The sequence below is a fragment of the Brassica oleracea genome, chromosome C5, assembly GCF_000695525.1.
Source record: "Brassica oleracea var. oleracea cultivar TO1000 chromosome C5, BOL, whole genome shotgun sequence".
In the NCBI taxonomy this organism is placed as follows: domain Eukaryota; kingdom Viridiplantae; phylum Streptophyta; class Magnoliopsida; order Brassicales; family Brassicaceae; genus Brassica; species Brassica oleracea.
The window spans coordinates 3,853,142-3,871,881 of record NC_027752.1 but is presented as its reverse complement, the minus strand read 5'-3'; the positions used below and the strand labels follow the sequence as shown (position 1 = coordinate 3,871,881).

The 18,740-nt window shown below is 36.2% G+C and overlaps 4 protein-coding genes across 6 annotated transcripts in view; 2 read left to right on the top strand and 2 right to left on the bottom strand.

Annotated features, from left to right (window-relative positions):
* The window catches only part of LOC106295821 (probable rhamnogalacturonate lyase B), a 6,115-nt gene extending 1,261 nt beyond the window's left edge, over nucleotides 1-4,854 (top strand). The window contains exons 2-17 of the mRNA XM_013731812.1: nucleotides 815-900; nucleotides 1,037-1,182; nucleotides 1,346-1,467; nucleotides 1,556-1,621; nucleotides 1,702-1,818; nucleotides 1,906-2,025; nucleotides 2,109-2,250; nucleotides 2,335-2,505; nucleotides 2,587-2,742; nucleotides 2,817-2,923; nucleotides 3,087-3,177; nucleotides 3,265-3,406; nucleotides 3,490-3,763; nucleotides 3,851-3,983; nucleotides 4,070-4,340; nucleotides 4,790-4,854. Of these exons, the coding sequence (XP_013587266.1) occupies nucleotides 815-900; nucleotides 1,037-1,182; nucleotides 1,346-1,467; nucleotides 1,556-1,621; nucleotides 1,702-1,818; nucleotides 1,906-2,025; nucleotides 2,109-2,250; nucleotides 2,335-2,505; nucleotides 2,587-2,742; nucleotides 2,817-2,923; nucleotides 3,087-3,177; nucleotides 3,265-3,406; nucleotides 3,490-3,763; nucleotides 3,851-3,983; nucleotides 4,070-4,321 (2,125 nt within the window). The 3' untranslated portion in view covers nucleotides 4,322-4,340; nucleotides 4,790-4,854. The remainder of the gene's footprint in view (nucleotides 1-814; nucleotides 901-1,036; nucleotides 1,183-1,345; nucleotides 1,468-1,555; nucleotides 1,622-1,701; nucleotides 1,819-1,905; nucleotides 2,026-2,108; nucleotides 2,251-2,334; nucleotides 2,506-2,586; nucleotides 2,743-2,816; nucleotides 2,924-3,086; nucleotides 3,178-3,264; nucleotides 3,407-3,489; nucleotides 3,764-3,850; nucleotides 3,984-4,069; nucleotides 4,341-4,789) is intronic.
* Nucleotides 4,565-7,769, bottom strand: LOC106295822 (multiple inositol polyphosphate phosphatase 1). 3 transcript variants are annotated; one of them, XM_013731816.1, is made up of 12 exons: nucleotides 7,571-7,769; nucleotides 7,286-7,373; nucleotides 6,912-7,205; nucleotides 6,661-6,819; nucleotides 6,417-6,557; nucleotides 6,241-6,297; nucleotides 6,009-6,147; nucleotides 5,773-5,877; nucleotides 5,475-5,665; nucleotides 5,325-5,366; nucleotides 5,145-5,232; nucleotides 4,565-4,584 (listed from the first exon to the last, which is right to left on the bottom strand). In XM_013731816.1, the coding sequence occupies exons 1-12, from the start codon at nucleotides 7,672-7,674 to the stop codon at nucleotides 4,580-4,582; spliced, it is 1,413 nt and encodes a 470-aa protein (XP_013587270.1). In that variant the 5' UTR covers nucleotides 7,675-7,769; the 3' UTR covers nucleotides 4,565-4,579. The 3 variants fall into 3 exon arrangements, with proteins under 3 accessions (XP_013587270.1, XP_013587269.1, XP_013587268.1); XM_013731815.1 differs by lacking the exon at nucleotides 4,565-4,584 and adding an exon at nucleotides 4,733-4,981; XM_013731814.1 differs by lacking the exon at nucleotides 4,565-4,584 and having other exon boundaries at nucleotides 4,927-5,232.
* Nucleotides 7,770-13,128: 5,359 nt separating this feature from the next.
* LOC106295772 (probable purine permease 16) lies at nucleotides 13,129-14,612 on the top strand. Its single transcript, XM_013731748.1, has one exon. It carries the CDS (start codon nucleotides 13,467-13,469, stop codon nucleotides 14,604-14,606), a length of 1,140 nt encoding a protein of 379 aa, XP_013587202.1. The 5' UTR covers nucleotides 13,129-13,466; the 3' UTR covers nucleotides 14,607-14,612.
* A 27-nt stretch (nucleotides 14,613-14,639) lies between these two features.
* LOC106295770 (low-temperature-induced cysteine proteinase) lies at nucleotides 14,640-17,356 on the bottom strand. The gene is made up of 5 exons (XM_013731747.1): nucleotides 16,851-17,356; nucleotides 16,143-16,378; nucleotides 15,916-16,056; nucleotides 15,405-15,836; nucleotides 14,640-14,909 (listed from the first exon to the last, which is right to left on the bottom strand). Exons 1-5 carry the CDS (start codon nucleotides 17,281-17,283, stop codon nucleotides 14,823-14,825), a joined length of 1,329 nt encoding a protein of 442 aa, XP_013587201.1. The 5' UTR covers nucleotides 17,284-17,356; the 3' UTR covers nucleotides 14,640-14,822.
* Nucleotides 17,357-18,740: the final 1,384 nt, after the last annotated feature.

Genomic DNA, 18,740 nt, shown 5'->3' with positions numbered 1-18,740 from the left:
ATACCTTACTTCAAGCAATGATTAATTTATAATGTATTAATATCAATATTTTATTACATTTATTTTCATATTATATCTTATTTTAATTTTAAATAATATTTTTAAAAATTATTTCATATTTTAATTTTAATATTAGTAGTGCACCACCAGAAAAATTTCCTGGCTTCGCCCCTGTCTGTGGATATGTTTCTCTGAAATGAATAATCCTATACATCTTTCTCTACAACAGTAAACTTTAGGGAATATAATGAATAATTAAAAAGTGGTGTCACCGTCAAGAAGCCGAACCACTTTCAAGTGAACTGGATGTCATGTTATGATTAGGTTTGTAGTTTCCTTAGAAATCTACCGAGTAGGTTAAGTATTGTTGGGGAAAAAGAAAAAATTAGAAGGGTTATTGGGAGTGGTTACCTTTTATGAATCTTAGCATTGTTTATAAATATAATACGATAACTAATATATGTATATAATTATCAATAAAGTCTTAAAATGCATTCTTGTTATTATATATATAAAAGAAATTCTTTGTTTATAGCAGAAGAAAAGTCTTTGTTGTTGCCTTAACCACTTAACTTCCCTTTTTTTTTCCTCCCTTTTTCTGTTTTTCATTTTCTCTTAGTTCACATGCACCTTTGTGTTACCTCTTGTCTTTTGTCTTTGTCCTACTTCAAAGGTTTTGTATGGGTAATAGATTCTTGTTACAAGAGAACCTATATAATGTTTTCAACTTGTCCTAAATATAAAACGACGCTTCTTCTAATTCTTCCTTGCCTCGTCCCAATAACTTCACATGTCTGATTATTTTTGTGGACAGCATTTCGAGAAAGCTCCAAGACAAATCCGCTGATTTTATCATGTTTAAGTTGTCTTCACATGTTTACCAGCTCGTGGCGACCATAGGTAAGCGCGCATCAGAAAAGAAACATCATTACAATTCTTTTTGGAATTATATAATCAACATTTCCTTTTTAACATATAAGAACTAAACTCTTAACGAAACGTTAACATGTGTGTGTACGTGTTTGGTGACAAAAAGGTTACCGGAGACACTTATTGAAACAGGGAGGATGGATCATTTCTTTGATCATGTTCTTGTCTTTGTTTGAAATTGCAATCTCCCAAAACCAAAGTTCTGATCCAGAATCAACACAAGTCTTGCAGTTACATTACCAAGATGGACATGTATGTTCTTTTCCACTAATCAATATACTTCATTAGCTTTTGACTATTAGAGACACCCTTTGGAAATGAAAAAAAAAAATTGTTTCTAGCTTCTTCATTAGCTTTCTTGATATGCAAGTCATGTAGAGCGTTTTAAAACCCTAATATATATGATTAATTACAGGTGGTGGTGGACAATGGCATTTTACAATTAACTTTGTCAAATCCTGAGGGATTTGTAACCGGAATACGGTACAATGGTATCGAAAATGTACTTGCCTACACCGGCAATGAACATGATAGAGGGTAAGTCTATGTATGTGACTCGGTCACTGCCCTAATTTGAATGTCTAAACTCCATGATACTGAAATTCAATTGATATGATTACTGCAGTTACTGGGACTTAGTGTGGAACTTTCCAGGGAAAAAAGTTAAGAAGTCCAAAGGCACATTAGACCGGTAGATAACTCTCTGTTTATAATTATCTATATGTATACCAATAATCCTCCAGTATAAAACTTACTTGGACTAATGTACAGGATTGAAGCAACAAAGATGGAAGTGATAACGCAGAGCGATGAAAAGATAGAGCTATCGTTTTCAAGGACATGGAATGCTTCTTCAACGACGGCTCTTCCTGTGAATATAGACAAGAGGTAGTTAAAATTAGTATATACATCTAAGTAAACAAAAAGCTTTAGTGTTTTGTAATCAATATTCATGGAATTTGAGTTTATTTTCAGGTTTGTAGTGCTGCGAAACTCGTCCGGGTTCTACAGTTACGCCATCTTCGAGAGGCTAAAAGGGTGGCCTGCTGTTGAACTCGATAATATTCGATTAGTATTTAAGCTAAACCAGGACAAGTAATGATTCTCCTATAGTAGAAGTACTTTGTTATTATGATAGTGATTGATTATAACTATGTTACACTTGTTATTTTGTGTAGGTTTCATTACATGGCGATTTCAGATGAGAGGCAAGGGAACATGCCTGTACCAGAAGATCGGATTCCTCCTCGAGGTAAACCTCTTGCTTACCCCGAGGCCGTTCAACTTCTCGACCCTATCGAGCCTGAGTTTAAAGGAGAGGTTTAAACTTCATTTCTTTCTAGAAAACATAGCAGTAAAATCAGAGGAAACAGAGGATTATTAATCTTGATTATGACCTTACAGGTGGATGACAAGTATGAATACTCAATGGAGAGTAAAGACATAAAAGTTCATGGATGGATAAGCACAAATGACTCGGTTGGTTTCTGGCAAATCACTCCGAGCAACGAGTTCAGGTCTGCTGGTCCTCTCAAACAGTTCCTAGGCTCCCATGTCGGTCCAACCAACCTCGCGGTGAGCATATGTTTATCTACATTAGGAAGTTAGCATATAAAGATGGTTGATAATTGATGTGTGTGTGTGAAATGGAAACAGGTTTTCCACAGCACTCACTATGTTGGAGCAGAACTAATCATGAGTTTTGAAGAAGGTGAAGTATGGAAGAAAGTGTTTGGACCTGTCTTTATTTATTTAAACTCTTTTCCTAAAGGAGTTGATCCTCTCTTGCTTTGGACTCAGGCCAAGAACCAGGTCTGTCACACATACATATAGATAATCACATGTAAGAATAAAAATAGCTGAGCTGAATGGGCTGTTTGTTTCAGACAAAGATTGAAGAAGAGAAATGGCCTTATAACTTCACAGCGTCAAGTGACTACCCTTCATCTGACCAAAGAGGATCTGTTACCGGTCGATTACTTGTCCGAGACCGGTACACTATTTTCTTCTTTCTTCCTTTAAAACTATGTCATTGTCCCGGGATTAGTCGGTTGGGCATCGGCCTGCCAGATATCTCCGGTTCATCAAAAAAAGAAATTTTTTTTATGTAATTGTCACATAAAGCATGCCTAAGCTGTTGTTTGGTTATGTAACAGATACATAAGGAGTGAGGATATACCTGCGAATGGGTCCTACGTTGGTTTGGCTGCACCAGGAGATGTTGGCTCATGGCAAAGAGAATACAAAGTAATATTTATTAATTTATTCACATATGATTCATTCTTCTCCCTCTTGATTTAGCGGCAATTATAAAGGTTTTGATTACATTGACAGGGTTATCAGTTCTGGTCAAAGGCAGACGAGAAAGGATACTTTTCTATCAACAATGTGAGAACTGGTCGTTACAATCTCTATGCATTTGTTCCTGGATTCATCGGTGATTACCACAACCAGACGGTTTTCGACATCTCTCCAGGTCCCAACACTAGTAAACCGTAATACAACAACGAGACTGTTCCATATATATTTTACTAACAAAGAGTAAAATATTGGAACCAGGTACGAATATTAGCCTAGGCGACTTGGTGTATGAACCTCCAAGAGACGGTGTAACTCTATGGGAGATCGGTGTACCAGACCGAACCGCTGCAGAGTTCTACATTCCTGACCCTAACCCGACGTTTACTAACAAACTATACCTAAACCGTTCTGATAAATACAGACAATATGGATTATGGGAACGGTATGCCGAACTGTACCCCCATGAAGATATGGTTTACAATGTTGATGTTGATGATTACTCCAAAAACTGGTTCTACATGCAAGTTACAAGGTTAGTCTCCTTCTAAACTCAAACTCAAAAGCTGCTCTATATGAATATGAAAACTTTGTTAATATGTGCAAGAATGTGTGTCTGTAGGAAGCAAGCTGATGGAGGATACAACGGTACTACATGGCAGATCAAGTTTCAACTCGACGATAAAATGAAAAATTTTACTGGAAATTTCAAACTGAGAATCGCTCTAGCCACTTCAAATGTAGCAGAACTGCAGGTGGGTTTTGAAGTTGATTTCTTTAACTATAGAAGTGAAAACATTCAATTGATATTTGGTTTAACGTTTCTCTTTTTTCTTTGCAGGTTCGTGTGAACGATGTTTCTAAGGATCCTCCATTGTTTACTACAGGGGAAATAGGAAAAGATAATACGATTGCAAGACATGGTATACATGGACTCTATTGGGTATACAGTGTGAATGTTCCAGCTCCTTCTCTTCGCAATGGAAACAACACCATATACCTAACCCAACCACTTGCCATAAGCCCTTTTCAAGGACTCATGTATGACTATATTCGTCTCGAATGTCCTGATTCCATCAGTCATCTCACTTAGATTTGTTTTCAGTCTCTATCTTATAAGTTGATTAATATACACATTTTTTTCTCAGTCACTAGATCATAGATTAATCTTCTTTTTTTGTCCAAGAGGGCTTGGAATCAACACAAAATAAACATATAAGTCATTACTACACGTCCTTAGATGTAATCTAGAGCTTTTGGTTTCTACCAAGCATGGAAAGAGTTCAGAGATCAAAATCAAGCTTGAGTGAGATGCCTCTCGAACCATTTCAGATTACCGGAGTGAACTAGCTTAAACTGTGGCAAGGGGACAAACAAAGAAAACAGACAACAATGCTCAATCTGATTTCAGGTTTTGAAACTGGACACAGCCAGAGTGTAAGAAAAAAAGTTGTGAAGTAATTAGAGCTCGGTTTTTTGGCTCGACCCATGTATGACTATATTCGTCTCGAGTGTCCTGATTCCATCAGTCATCTCACTTAGATTTGTTTTCAGTCTCTATCTTATAAGTTGATTAATATACATATTCTTTTCTCAGTTATACAAAATGAACACACATACTACACGTCCTTAAGATCTGTAATATAGAGCTTTTGGTTTCTACCAAGCATGTAAAGAGAAACAGAGATCAAATCAAGCTTGAGTGAGATGCCTCTCGAACCATTTCAGATTAGCGGATTGAACTTAGCTTAAACTGTGGCAAGGGGACAAACAAACAAAAAACAGACAATAATGCTCAATCTGATTTCAGGTTTTGAAACTGGACACAGCCAGAGTTTAAGAACAAAAGTTATGAAGTAATTAGAGCTCGGTTTTTTGGCTCGACCCAAGCAGCCAGCTCCAAAAAGATAACTTACCTGATGGATGGTTCTGTTTAGGGTCATCTAGATTAGCATTGCAGAGGTTGTCAAAAGCATGCTTGAGGTGAGGGGTCACCACTTTGGCCTGCAAGAACAAAAAAGAGTCATGCATGTGTAGTCTAAAGGAAAAAAATGTAAATATTTGTAGGAAAATTCAGAGGGAATGATGCAGAGTACCTTGAAATCTTCAAGAGGACAGAAGTCTTTTCCATCACAGCCCTGTTGGCAGAAACGGATAAACTTGTAAGGAGATGTTAGGAAGCTTACAAGTTTTGTCTTAATAGAGCTGAAGATGGGTCTGCGTTTATTAATCAGATGGAAACTTACAGGAACTGCAATAGGATGCTCGTTGTGCAGAACCTGGACGAAGTACTTGGGGGAGGAAGCTGCAGGACAGCTGTAGAGGACAAGCATGTTGTTCCCACCAAAAGGAGCCATGGTGCTGCCTTTAAAGTCCCTGGTTTTAGGAGGCTGTGGAGGGAGTTCCAACGGTTTCTCCTTCTGTATTTTCTCAAACTCTGAAACATTTCAAACCTCCTTATAAGAACAAGCCTTAAGGAGAATTATCTATTTCATAACAAATGCAATTGCAGGAATCTGAGAAGCGAAAAATTGTTGGACTAACCAGATGCATCAAGGAAAAGTCCAAGAAGGCAAGAGAAGGGAACTATTGTTTCTGCATGTGCAAACCTAAGTCTTGCTTTTTCGTAACTTCCAGGTGGGAGATTTTCTGCATGATAAAAAAAAAAAGGGGTAAAATAGTTAAATCTGGTTATGAAGATGATTTGATCAAAAAAAAAAAAGGTTTTGAAGATGATAAGCAAATGGTTAATTTTATTCCTGGTTTCAAGTTGGCATTACCTTCTCGGGCCTTGATAGCTGCTTCCATGGAATGCAAAACATCTTCGAGCAATGGAACTCCCATTTTGTAGTTCAATGAATTTCCATAACCTTTGAGAATAAACACTTCCAAGTCATCTGCCCATTCGAGCAAAGCAACCTACAAGTTGACTGTGTGTTACACATAACTAGCACTAAATCCATAAACTAAAGAATATTCAAACACGTTAAAGAAAGAATTTTCAACTTGTACCTCAGATGGAGTGAAAAGTTCACAGCTTTGATTAGTTACATTAAGCAATGATGCTTCCTGAAATTTTGAAAAAAAAAACTTTTAGCATTCCAATCTATTCATCACAGACAAGTAAGTGTGATAGCCCGCAGGAAATGAAGGTAATGAAATTTTCACGAAAAGCAAGAAGGAAGCACCTGCTTGCACAGAAACCAGAGAGAAGAAACGTCCTGTTTCGTGAAACTCAAACCATATCTCTTAGCAACGGAAGCTGTAATCTTGTTCAGAACAGGTTCCTTGAGCTTATCCACAGCAGGCTCTTTAGCTTTTCTATAACTCTGCATTCACAGACCATGTTAAAAAAAAAAAAAAATGGTAAACCTCAGAAGCAAATAGCCTGAATAATTACTAGACTGAGGATGAGTCAATCAAATACTAAACCTTGTAGTTTTGACAACATTCGAAAAACCTCAGCTTGGTATCACTAGCACGGTTCTCACTAGTGACAGCAAACGCTCTATTACGCCCTGGTCCCAAGTCTCCTTTCTCACTGAACAACCCCATTCCAAATGCCACAGCACTCGCAGACGCCCGAGGAATCTAAACCAATTCATGAGCGTTTTTCACATAATAAAAAAAAAAAAAGAAAACTTTGCTTTGTAACTCTAAAGCAAAACCAACCACCAACTAACCTGCGTGGCTCTAATGGTATAAACATCAGGGTGATAATCCTCTTCGAACAAAGTGGGGAACCGTTCCCTAACCCTGACTCCAAGCTGGTACAACTCATCCTCACCTTGCCTTATCAGCTCCCCGCCTTTCACTTTCCCTTGCCAAGGAGAAACCCACTTCCCTAACCATCCAGGAATCTTGTCCGAAGGCAAGTTTCTAGCTTCTGCATCTCTTACAAGTTCCTTTAACCTACCAGCTAAACTCTCCAGTTCTCGCAACCTTTTCTTAGTAGGAGAACGAGTCCCATGCCTAGCCTAACATGTTAAAAAAACAACCATTTCAGTATTTATCAATCCTCATTTAGATTTTCCCTCGAGATAAAAGTAATGCTTACCACGAGGTTGAGGTGGATAGGTGTACACTCACTAGGGACTTTTGACCCTTCGATCAAATTTTGTGTGACATCTTTCGAAACAGAGTATCTGCATTTCCAAATTCAAAAATAAATAATTTTACAACTTACTAATCAGATTAATGTAGATAAGCAAACAGTGATTCGACCAATTAGGTTAAACAAATTTCAGACTTAGAGAAGTAAGTGTTGTTCCTGATTTTTCAATTTCTGAGCAACGATTGAAAAAAATCTGAGAGTGTATAATGAGAGCGGAAGTGAAGGAACCTGGTGACGGTGGATAAGTGATGGCGAACATCGAAACCACCTTGATCTGCCTGTGCAATAACAAACAAACACAGCAGTACGATCCAAACCGTCTTCATCGCCATCTCTACCGCTTTCTTATTTCCTCTGCACCTCGTGTCAAAACTTTCCGTCTTCCTTATAACACGCTCACACGGTGTTATTTCTACGCACGGCACGTGTTCATTCTTAACGTCTGACATGGTTTAAGTCTTTTGATAACCAAGCTTTTTATAATTTGTTTGGTCCGCTTCCGGTTTATGCCGGTTTGTCTCTTCTAATAGCGAAAACCAGTTTTTCTCTTACCGACATCTTTTTTTGTCACTCTCGTACCCAAAAAAATAACATTTGTATTACCATTTATAAACAAGAAAAAATTAGAAAAAAAAAGGCTTTGAAATTTTATTTGTCATAATAGTACTTCTGATACTTTAGGCAATTCTAGACATATTTTATTCTTCTTTTATGGGAAAAATAATAAACTGAATTTTAAAAATGTTAAAAAATATAAAAACTATTGGAAACATAAGTATGACAATATATATGTTTAGTTGTTTTTTTTAAACTGGAATCATATTTTATTTTATCTTCTAGCTACAGTTAGAATACTCATTTTGGTTATCTACTTAGTCTAGAAATCGGATACTAAGTTTTATACATAAATATATCCAGAGTATACAACGTAAACTAGTCTTTCTTATATATTCTAACATAGCTATAATTCCAAACGTTATAATCAAGAAAGATGTCTTCAGTCTACCTACAACTTGATAACGACATATAGCTACAACTCAATGATATAGCTTGGCTATATTACGTGCCATAATATGTTCTGTTTTTTACCTTATATGACGCATAAAGGAAGAATATGTTTCTCAGCTACTCTACTTTGTTTTGCGTAAGTTAGTATACATATTCTAGGCAATTCCAGAAAATATGGAAACTTCCATATTCGGTTAAAGATGTTTCCTAAATCGAAACTAAATCTACCCTAAATCTCTCAAAGAATATTTTCTCCCACGTTTTTCTCATTCCTCCCACTCCCACGATCTTTTACTCTTTGTTCTTTGTGTTTCTCTCTTCTTCATCGACATAATCATCTCTTCTCTCTATCAATACAACATGGTTCTAATCTATGTTAAATCTGGTGAACCTGCAGTTGTATCTCTATCATCGAGCGACGTACACATAAGTTGTGACATTATTCATTTCAGTGTGTAAACATTGTTTAGATCATCAATGTGTTGTTGATGTAGTTTTTGGCGAGAAGGATAAACTCGAGACTGGCGCCTAAGGAGAGAGAGGAGTTGTACATAAAGTGGGACGTACCACTGGAAGGGAAATAGAGGAAGTTACAGTTCGTGAACAAGCTATGGACTGATCCTTACGACTCAAGGCACGTGCAAGAGAGTGCAGAGATAGTTGCCAAGCTTGTTGGGTTTTGTGAAAGTGGTAACATCTCTAAAGAGATGTTTGAGCTCAACTTCACCATGCCTTCAGATGAAAGGTGGAACATTGTTTGGGACATCTCTAATCTTCTTCATCTATGAAGATAGCTTTTTTTTTTGTAAAAAAGTAGACAACGCATAAGAGTACTCCTAGTTATATCATTATGGTTGTGTTTGTAGTACTAGATTCCTTGTCAGATTTGAGAATATAACGATCAGATTACCATATATGATCCTAGCGTATACCACGTCCTCTTGACAGTGGCTACAACAAACCTCAGTTTTAGAATTGATTTTGATGAGTCAAGGACATTGTACCCCCATTGTTGGGGAGGCTAAGCTAAGTGATTCTACTTGTAATAAAGTTTTCTTCCACTGTCGCACATAAAAAAAGTTGAACTTTAACCAGATTAATATTCAGCAATATGAAGGTACACAACAAAACTGAATCAATCTATGCAACCTGAAACTTTTATGTACAACGACATGCCCTTATTTTTTGAGGAACACTGTGATATTAGAGCATGAGTGTAACCAAATCTATGATAAATAATGACAACAACTGAACAATATTGAATCAAACAGCAAGCTTAAGTTTCTTCTATGTTGTTGGAAAATGTAATTCTAGTTTTCATCCCTCTCCCTGTGCTCAGGTGATGAACTGTATAAGAAACAGCTAAACAATACGCAGCAATGGCGTTTGTTAGATATATTGTTGGTTTACGTATGCCTGTCGAATAACTTCTCTATGAGTACAAAGAAAGTTGCAAAGCCAGCGAAGCCTATACACGCAGCTTTTGGTCCACCTGATACAAAATCAAATTCATCAAAATCCCTAGAGACGCAACGTATTATGAGAGAAAACAAAAATCTATTGAAAGAGAGCATGTGATATGTCAAAGGAACAAAAGCAATTACGAGACTTCAGTTTGAGAATCAAGGATTATTACATACTGTTAAGAAACGTGAGCGAATTTGATGGAAGAACACTTCGATTTGGAATTGACCCGTCCGACGAAACTAGTTGAGAAAGAAGACTTCGATTTCGTTGTTTCTTCAGTGAGATAGAAGAGAAAGATGACGAAAACGGGATTAAATACTAGGGCAGATGAAGAGCTCGGCGGAGAAGACAAGGGAGGATGAAGAACCCTAAATCGCCATGGGAGAAGCTTCTAGGCGGAGAAGACGAGGTAAAAAAAAGGAATTATGGTATTGATATCTTAACTTGTGTCCCTCTTTTGTTCTCTCTTTTTTTTTCTTTTTTTTTTAACTTTTTAACTATTTTAACTATTAAATCTATTACGAAAATTATTAGAAAATTATTACTTATTATAATTCAACTTAATTGATTAATTTAAGGGCATTATGGTATTTACAGGAATTAAAATCCTATTTTCCTAAAAAATGTTGCTGAAGTCTTAAGCGGACAAATCCAAGTTCAAAGTGTCCCGTTTTTCTAATTTTCCCTATAAACAAACTAGTACTGCCAGGCTTCGCACGGGTCAATTTACTGTTTTAAAAATTATTTGATCAGTTTCATAATTTTCAATAAGAATAAATATTTTTTAAATGTTATATAAACAGTGGCACAAAATATTAGAGATGCATGCGTCCAAATAAAGCGGTTTTATAAAATAAAACAATATCTTGTATTATTATAAAAGTGAAACATGTTTGTAGTATTTTTATAAAAAAAGGATATATACAAAATATAAAATTATCATTCAAATACTTTATTTGATCCATTTGATTAAATGATTCGTACAATATAACAAATACTTTATTTATCTTTAAAAAAAATTTGAATGTGATGAATCAAATAAATTTACTGTTTAAATATTTTTTACAGTTTTAACTAATTCATTGACATTTTTATGTTATTTTACATAACATATTTTTCTGAAAAAGAACACATTAAAAACAAATTAACCCAGTTACTTATAGTTTGTTGTGCTGAATAAAATACTTATAGTGTGTTGAATTTCTAAGGTTAAAATTTACAACTTTAATTTGCTTTTTTATTACATTATAATGAAATAGTATGTCTTTATTTAAAATTGAATAGTCAACTTTGCTTGAATAAAGAAAATTTTGCTTTTGGATTCAGATATGCAAACTCCTTTAAACGTTTAGTAAAAATATTATGATCGAATTCGTTTGCAATTGTGAATACTTAGAAATAATTGTTTCAACAAAGAAAAAATTAATCAAACAAATCAAAATTTGAGAGGAAAACGTAGTAAAAATGGAAAACATGCAAACCTTTTTGTCAAAGACAAAACTTGGTACTTGTCCCTTTAGCCTCCTTTTAGTCAAGAGGAAGAACACTGTGTGTGAATGTAGTTATAGGATTTTCCAAGAGAATAATTTTGTAGAAAAATAGTAAGAACCAAAAACAGAACAGAAAATATAGGAGATAAGAAATGATATGTTGTTGTTTGTCAAAAAAAAAATGATATGTTGTTTTGCCTAACGGAGAAGATAGAAAACATCAAGTAATTTAGTAGATCTAAAATAAGAGTTGATTACACTAAGAGACACTTTTTGACTTTCTATTACACATACAGACACTTCTTACATGTGACACACTTTGTTGTGGGCCAGCAATAGATTGTGGACAATTTTGCCCTTAATGGAAATGACACTTGTGGATGAGTGATTTGTGGACGAATGATGTGTGGTTGGGTGATTTGTGGACGGGTGATGTGTGGATGAGTGATGAGTAATGTTTGGATATGTGATGTTAATGTGTTTATAGTAGATAACGAGGACAAACTCTCTGTTTTGATTCCATAAAACTATACAACAATATGTGGACATGGACTCATGTTACTAAAATTATACCATAAAACGTGGACACATACTCTATTATCTCCAATACAAACACTTGGCTTCTTCAGCTCAATTGATAAATTATCTACAGTTAAACTTCAATCAAGATGAGAAAGAGATGATATTGTGAGTATGAGAGGAGAGAAAAATCGAAGAAGCGTTTATCTTTTGTCGGAGAGTAATAGATCTTGCATGTCAGAGATTTCTGATCTAAGCAATTTGCGCTTTGTCATGATGTGGATGGATGTAATTTTGATTAGAGTTGAATTTAGATCCCGAGATGATGAATGGAATCGAATGAATATTGTCCATATCCACAACTAGTTTATAATTCTGTTAAGATGTTCATGTCCACAACTAATTTATAATTCTGTTATTCACGTTTTGGTGTCCACGTCCACATTTTGTTTAATATATATATGAACATGGATCTTAAAAGATATAAAATTTTATATATAGTTTATTATGATAATTATTTTTGTTTAATATATTTTAGAACTTGAGATAAAAGTAATAAATACATAAAGTAGAATAAGAAAAATAATAAAATGAAATAAGAAGAGGAGAGAGTTTCTCTTTAGTTTAGGGTCATAAGAGTCATTTTGACAAAAGAAAGTGTGTCGCAAGTGATAAGTGTCTTATAGTGTAATTTGAATGTGAGAAAGTGTCTCAAGATGTAAAAAATTCCTAAAATAAATATGAGAAACAACAGTTAAAAACGTGGGAAATTGCTTTATACGTGGTGGTATCAAGAGAAAATTTAGGATTTAGTTGCTAGAAATTACGGATTGAAACATTTTTTTAATCAATTGTTTTTTTAATTTTTAAAGCATTTTCCATATGTCAAATTTTGATTTGTTAGGTGACTTGTGCTTTATTATATAAAGAATATTACAAAAACTATTTTACAAACAACAATTCTATTTTTTATTATCTCTTCATATAAAATATTAATAAATTGTTAGTCAGATAACTAAAAAAAATACTTACTCTGAAAATCAAATCAAGCAAACACAAGTTACATAACTTCCATGTCGAAACCATGACAACCTGAAAAAGAAATATGGATTGAACAACAAGAAACATACTGATTGTAATATAGGGTTACAAGGCCACGTAGTTTGCTTACAAAATGTTATACGTAACAAGACTCATTTGTTTCTGCTACTCATTCATGTCCATGCTAATATCAAACAAAGATTCCTCAGAAACATGCACGTCTAATCACAAAAAAATAGCTAGCTTAATTCTATTACCGCCTCTCGAAGGGGAGAGCTAATTACAGCTGGGAACGAGTTAAGATGACTTTTAGACTTGTCTTTTGCCGGCAATATGCCCCCTTTGATAACATAAATAAATAAATAAATAAAAAAAACCAATCTTACAGCTAATTGATGGGATCATACTTATTCAAAGCAAGTTTGAGTCAAAAGCATATGACAATTTCGTGACCAATACTTCTCTCTTCTTTCTCTTTCCACTGATTGAAATGTGTGTCTGCACGTTTAACCACTCATGAGGAATGAGGTCCAACCTCCACGCCACGGTTTATAACATTAATATCTGCGCATTTGCAAAATCCAAGAAGAAGAAGACTCATGGAGGAGTTTCGAGGTCCAGAACCAGGACGTCACAACACGAGCGAGATTCGATCCCAACGCAAATGGTGGATCTCTGTTTTCTTCTGCGGCTTCTTGATCTTAACCGGAGACTCTCTCGTCATGCTTCTCTTGAACTTCTACTACGTCCAAAACAATCGCTCAGAGAATGACCAGTACCAACAGTACAGAGGAACATGGACGCAAGCTCTCATTCAAAACGTCGCCTTCCCCATCCTGATTCCACTCTTCTTCATCTTACCAAAACCGGAAACAGTCTCTGATCAAACCAACACTCGCCATCCTCCCTTTCTTCGTGTTCTTTTGCTATACCTTTCTCTCGGTGTTCTTGTGTCTGTTTACAGCAAGCTATACGCACTAGCCAGATTATACGTAGGTTGGGGTATCTTGGTACCTGCTCAGCTTATTCTAACCTCCCTCTTCTCAGCTTTCATAAACCGTCTCAAGTTCAACAGATGGATCATCATATCAATCATCTTCACTCTTGCAGCTGACTTCTTCTGCGCACCTGCGTTTTCCGGGACTCCTACTGAAGATGAATCTTATACTTACGGCATCAAGGCTTGGTTGATACTCATATTCCCTACTCTCGCCTTCTCCTTGTCCCTTTCCCTAACGCAGCTCGGCTTCGAGAGAGTCCTGGCCAAGACAAAGAGGTATGGTGGTAGCAATAAGAAAGTGTTCCGGATGGTGCTGGAGATGCAAATCTTTGTTTCCTTCGTTGCCACGCTCATTTGCCTTGTGGGGCTGTTTGTTAGCGGTGAGTTCAAGGAGTTAAAGGGAGAGAGCGAGAGGTTTAAGAAAGGGAGAACTTACTATAGTCTGAGTTTGGTGGGGCTAGCTCTCTCTTGGCAGGTTTGGGCGGTGGGGCTGTTAGGTCTGGTGCTCTCGGTGTCAGGTTTATTCGCTGATGTTGTTCACATGTGCGCTTCACCTGTTGTGGCTCTGCTTGTTGTTTTAGCTTTTGATTTCAAGGATGATGACTTTGGTTGGCAGAGAAGAGGTGCTCTGTTAGGATCAGTCTTGGCTTTAGCTTGTTACTTCTATTACCTGCACAAAACAAAGAAGAAGGAGATGGCAGAGCTGAACAAAAGAGACAACAACAGCGAAGAAGCTTAGTCTCTCTGCTCTTTTGTGTACTATACGTATACATGAGGAAACTCTTGTTTATTTAATGTGTCCTGCAGATACCCTTTATTGATTCAAAAGTTTGTATACATCCAAATGAGATACTAATAATACATATCACAACAACAGCTATAAAATAATCATCTCTCAGCTTATACATAACGAATCCAAAGAGGCTTCCGTGTGGAAGAGTTTAAAAAACTTCTCTTACATAACCCATTCCTCGAACTTGCCAAGTTTATTGGACGCATTCTTCTTCCAGAAGGGTTTGATCTCTGTGAAATTGCCAGTTTTCTGTAAAGAATAAGCTTCATCAGTCAACAAAAGCGTAGAGGTAGAGCATTGTGATCAGTATATACAATCCATGGGTCACAGTAGGGCTGGCATTTTTAACCGAACCGAACCGAAAAATTTGGTTCTCGATTAGTTCGGTTCAGTTAGTTAAAAACAGTTTTTGGTTCGGTTTGATTTTCTCAAAAAAAAAAAATTCAAACAGTACCGATCTTAACCGAATTTCCGAACCGAACTAACCAAAATCCGAATCGAAATAACCGAACCTCACTAACCAAAATCCGAACTAACCAAAATTAACCATGATTTAACCGAACAAACCACAAAACAGAAAACTTCGGTATTTTTTTTTTGAAACCAAACTAACCGAAAACCGAACTGAACCAAACTTTTTTCGGTGAGATTTTGACCGACGCCAACTAACCGAATTCCGAACTAACCACCCAAACTACCTGAATAAACTGAACCCGCAGGCCTAGGTCACAGCTAGAAGAATACCTTTAGGCAAAGACTTCTGGTTGTATCACAGACGGGGTAATCACGAGGACAACAATGACGACCATCCTTACAACACACAGCAGACTCTAGCTCGCAGCATTTCCACGAGAAACACAAACCAAACAAGTTTCTCGCACAGCAACAAGTCTCATCAGCTGCACAATAGGTGAAAAGGTTGCATTTCGTGGGGCCGGAAGGGGACGGTGGAGGAGGGTTTGGATGTGTCTTGATGGGATACGAAGCGAGCATATTGATTCCACATACTCCTTCCGAGTTGCCGGTGTTACGCTGCATGTGCATAAACCCATCCATACCCCAACTCTTTCCCCAAGAGTTCTTCACGATCCAGTAATCAACACCGTTCTGTGAACCGTATCCTACGATGAGCACTGCGTGGTCCAATGATGTTGAACATGGGCCAGAGAATATTCCCTGCATCAAATGGCAAGATTTTAAAACTTTAAACGTCCAGAGAAAAGAGTAGGTGTATCTTTATATCATCCAAACGTACCTTAGAGTATAGCTGAAACGCTCTCTCGCTGCCACAGATGCCAACACTAACTGGCTGAGCCGCTACAGCTTCCAGTAACGCTTTCTCGTCGTTTGATTTTACGCCAGCATAGCTATCAATTGTCACAACCTTTCTTTTCAACTGCAGAACAGAAGATACATATGTAAGTTATTTGATGTCAAATATCAAGGAAGCCAACAGGGAGGAAGAAAAATCCAAAGTGATACCTTATCTTTTTTACAGGTGCCATCACGTTCTTGATAAGGATAATCTTTCTCTGTGTCGATTCCATGGTTTTTAATGACAAATTGAAAAGCGTAGTCCATGAGACCACCATTGCATCCATCGTTGTAGGACTTGTCACAATCAATTAGTTCCTGCTCAGAGAGGCTGATGAGATCTCCTGTTACAATCTGGTTGATTCCTTCCATTGCTCCAGTCGCCGAGAAAGACCAACACGCTCCTATGTATGTACCAAAACAATAATCAGTAACAGTGTTCTATAAATTGCTAAACTCTACCTGAGATAAACAGCTTTCCCAGGCAATGAATGTAATAGAAGAAACAAGGATATTTGCTTCTTGACTTTCCTAATTGGTTTCAGTTATACCACAAGACATCTACTTATAAATCTATCTATTTATAATTATGAAAAGAAAAGTAAAAAAACTTATTATACTCCTAAAAGTTAAAAAGCGTGAAAGAGATGCATTGCAGTCCCAAACTATGTCATAATGATTGGTCTTCATGTAACATAGATGAATCAAGCATCCTTGTCCACAATTCTCAAAGATCCTAGATTTCAATTTTTTTTGTTACTTCTCTGATCTAAGTTCCATCCTAAAGTCTTGATCTTTGAATCACACACTAACTCATTGAACTCAAAAGCTCCTATCAAATCAAATCTGATGAGCAGATAGATAAAATCAAAATACCGCAGCTTCCTTGATCTTTGACATTAGTAACAGCTCCTTTCTTCCTCCAATCAACAGAATCTGGAACTTTGCCCCCAACGTTCTCAACACTTTCTCCCTTAGCCACCAGCAACGGAGCTGAAGAAGCAGAGAGTCCAAGACGAGAGGCCTTGAACTCGTGGTGAGTCAGATCCGCGAAGGCATTGAGTGAGAGAGAGTAAGTAGAGTTAGCGATGCCGTTGTGTCGTGTGACGAAGTCGTGATTGTCTCTAAAGATTTCAATCCTGTGTTGTCTCTCTTCTTCCGAAGCGTACGTTTTGCCGTGTCTCTGGCACCAAGCGTCGAACAGCTCGGAGATGTCATCGGAAGATGATGATGGGAAGCTCAGAGAAGAAACTAGAAGAAGGGAGAAGAAAGTGATAGAGACAAAGGAAGAAGACGATGATGGTGACATTTCTTTTCCTTACAGGGAAACCGAAACAAGAAGAGCTTTTGTTTGGTCGTCGTCGTGGATCAGATGGTTTGTCCCAGTAATAAGGAGACTTTAGCCAGTATGCAACAACGTTTACAGAACGCGCGACTGGCGTTTGTAATAAGCGTTTAGCGTTGAAAACTGAAGGGGCTTTTTATCAATGATTAGACCCGTTTATGGATTATTGGGCCAGCCAGGCTGGGCCCATTACAATCAAAATTCAAATGCATCAGCTGAAATCATTGTTTTTTTTTTTTTTGGTCAACAATAAATTCATTGTTAAATGTAAACATAGCATATACTTTTGTAAGCAAAAAGAAAGCTACTTTCAACATTTTTTAGGTTATAAGACCACTCCTTGTTGGACCTACTTACGACTTTATGGCATTAGCCCTTTTTAGTATTATACTTTTTAATTTCAATTAGTATGATATAAGATCACGCGGAGACCAAAGAGTAGTAGTAACTAGTAAGTAACCAAGCAAATATGCTTTAGTTTTCAGAATTACTCATATTACATTAATTACATATATACATTATTATCAAATACATTTACAAATCTTTCCAGTGAATACTTTAGAAAAAAAAAAACATAAGTGTGGCTAGTGACTTATTATGATGATGATAGAATAGAACGAGTGACAAAGAAACAAACACATCTTCACACTGTTGAAAAGAAGAAGATAGTGTGGCGTGGCGTTCAGTCTTTGCCTAACTGTCGACAAGCAAAAGGCTACTTTTTACTATATAATAATCAGCAAATACGAACGTGCCTTTTTTCTCTTTTGAAAAAATAGTATTTTTTCAATTCTAAGAACATTTATTGTTGTTTTATCATCGTATCTAAGAAATATCACAAGGCATACATTAGAACATCTCCCACGTAAATGCATGTTCAATTTACCTGAAATTTATGATATTCTCATTTGTAAGTATCTACAACTAACTAAAGTTGAAATAAGGTTGTAAATCAAAAGTTTGAATATCAGGGGTTATATTAGGTAGGTTGGTTTGAAAACAGCGCGTCACAGTATTCGGTGACATTATTAAATTTTACTCCTTCCGGATTTAAACGTAAGACTAGACCAAGATCCGCGCACCAGCGCTGATTTGAATTTTCGATTTTTGGTTATTTATTTAACTAAATAATGTATTTGTAATATTTGATGTATTATATTCACCAAGTAAATATTTTTTTTGGCATCTTAAACCATCTATTTACGATGAATATTCGATATCAAATAAAAAATTGAACAAATAGACATAATTAGAGAATTGTAGACGATATATAAAAACAATGGTTATTAATGTAAAATATGAAGAAATATTATATTATGACTTAGTATGACATAAAAGATTATAAATTAGTTATACATGTTTAAAGAAAATAAAATGATTTTTAAGCTTCTATGAAAAATTTAACATATAAAAAAGGGCGA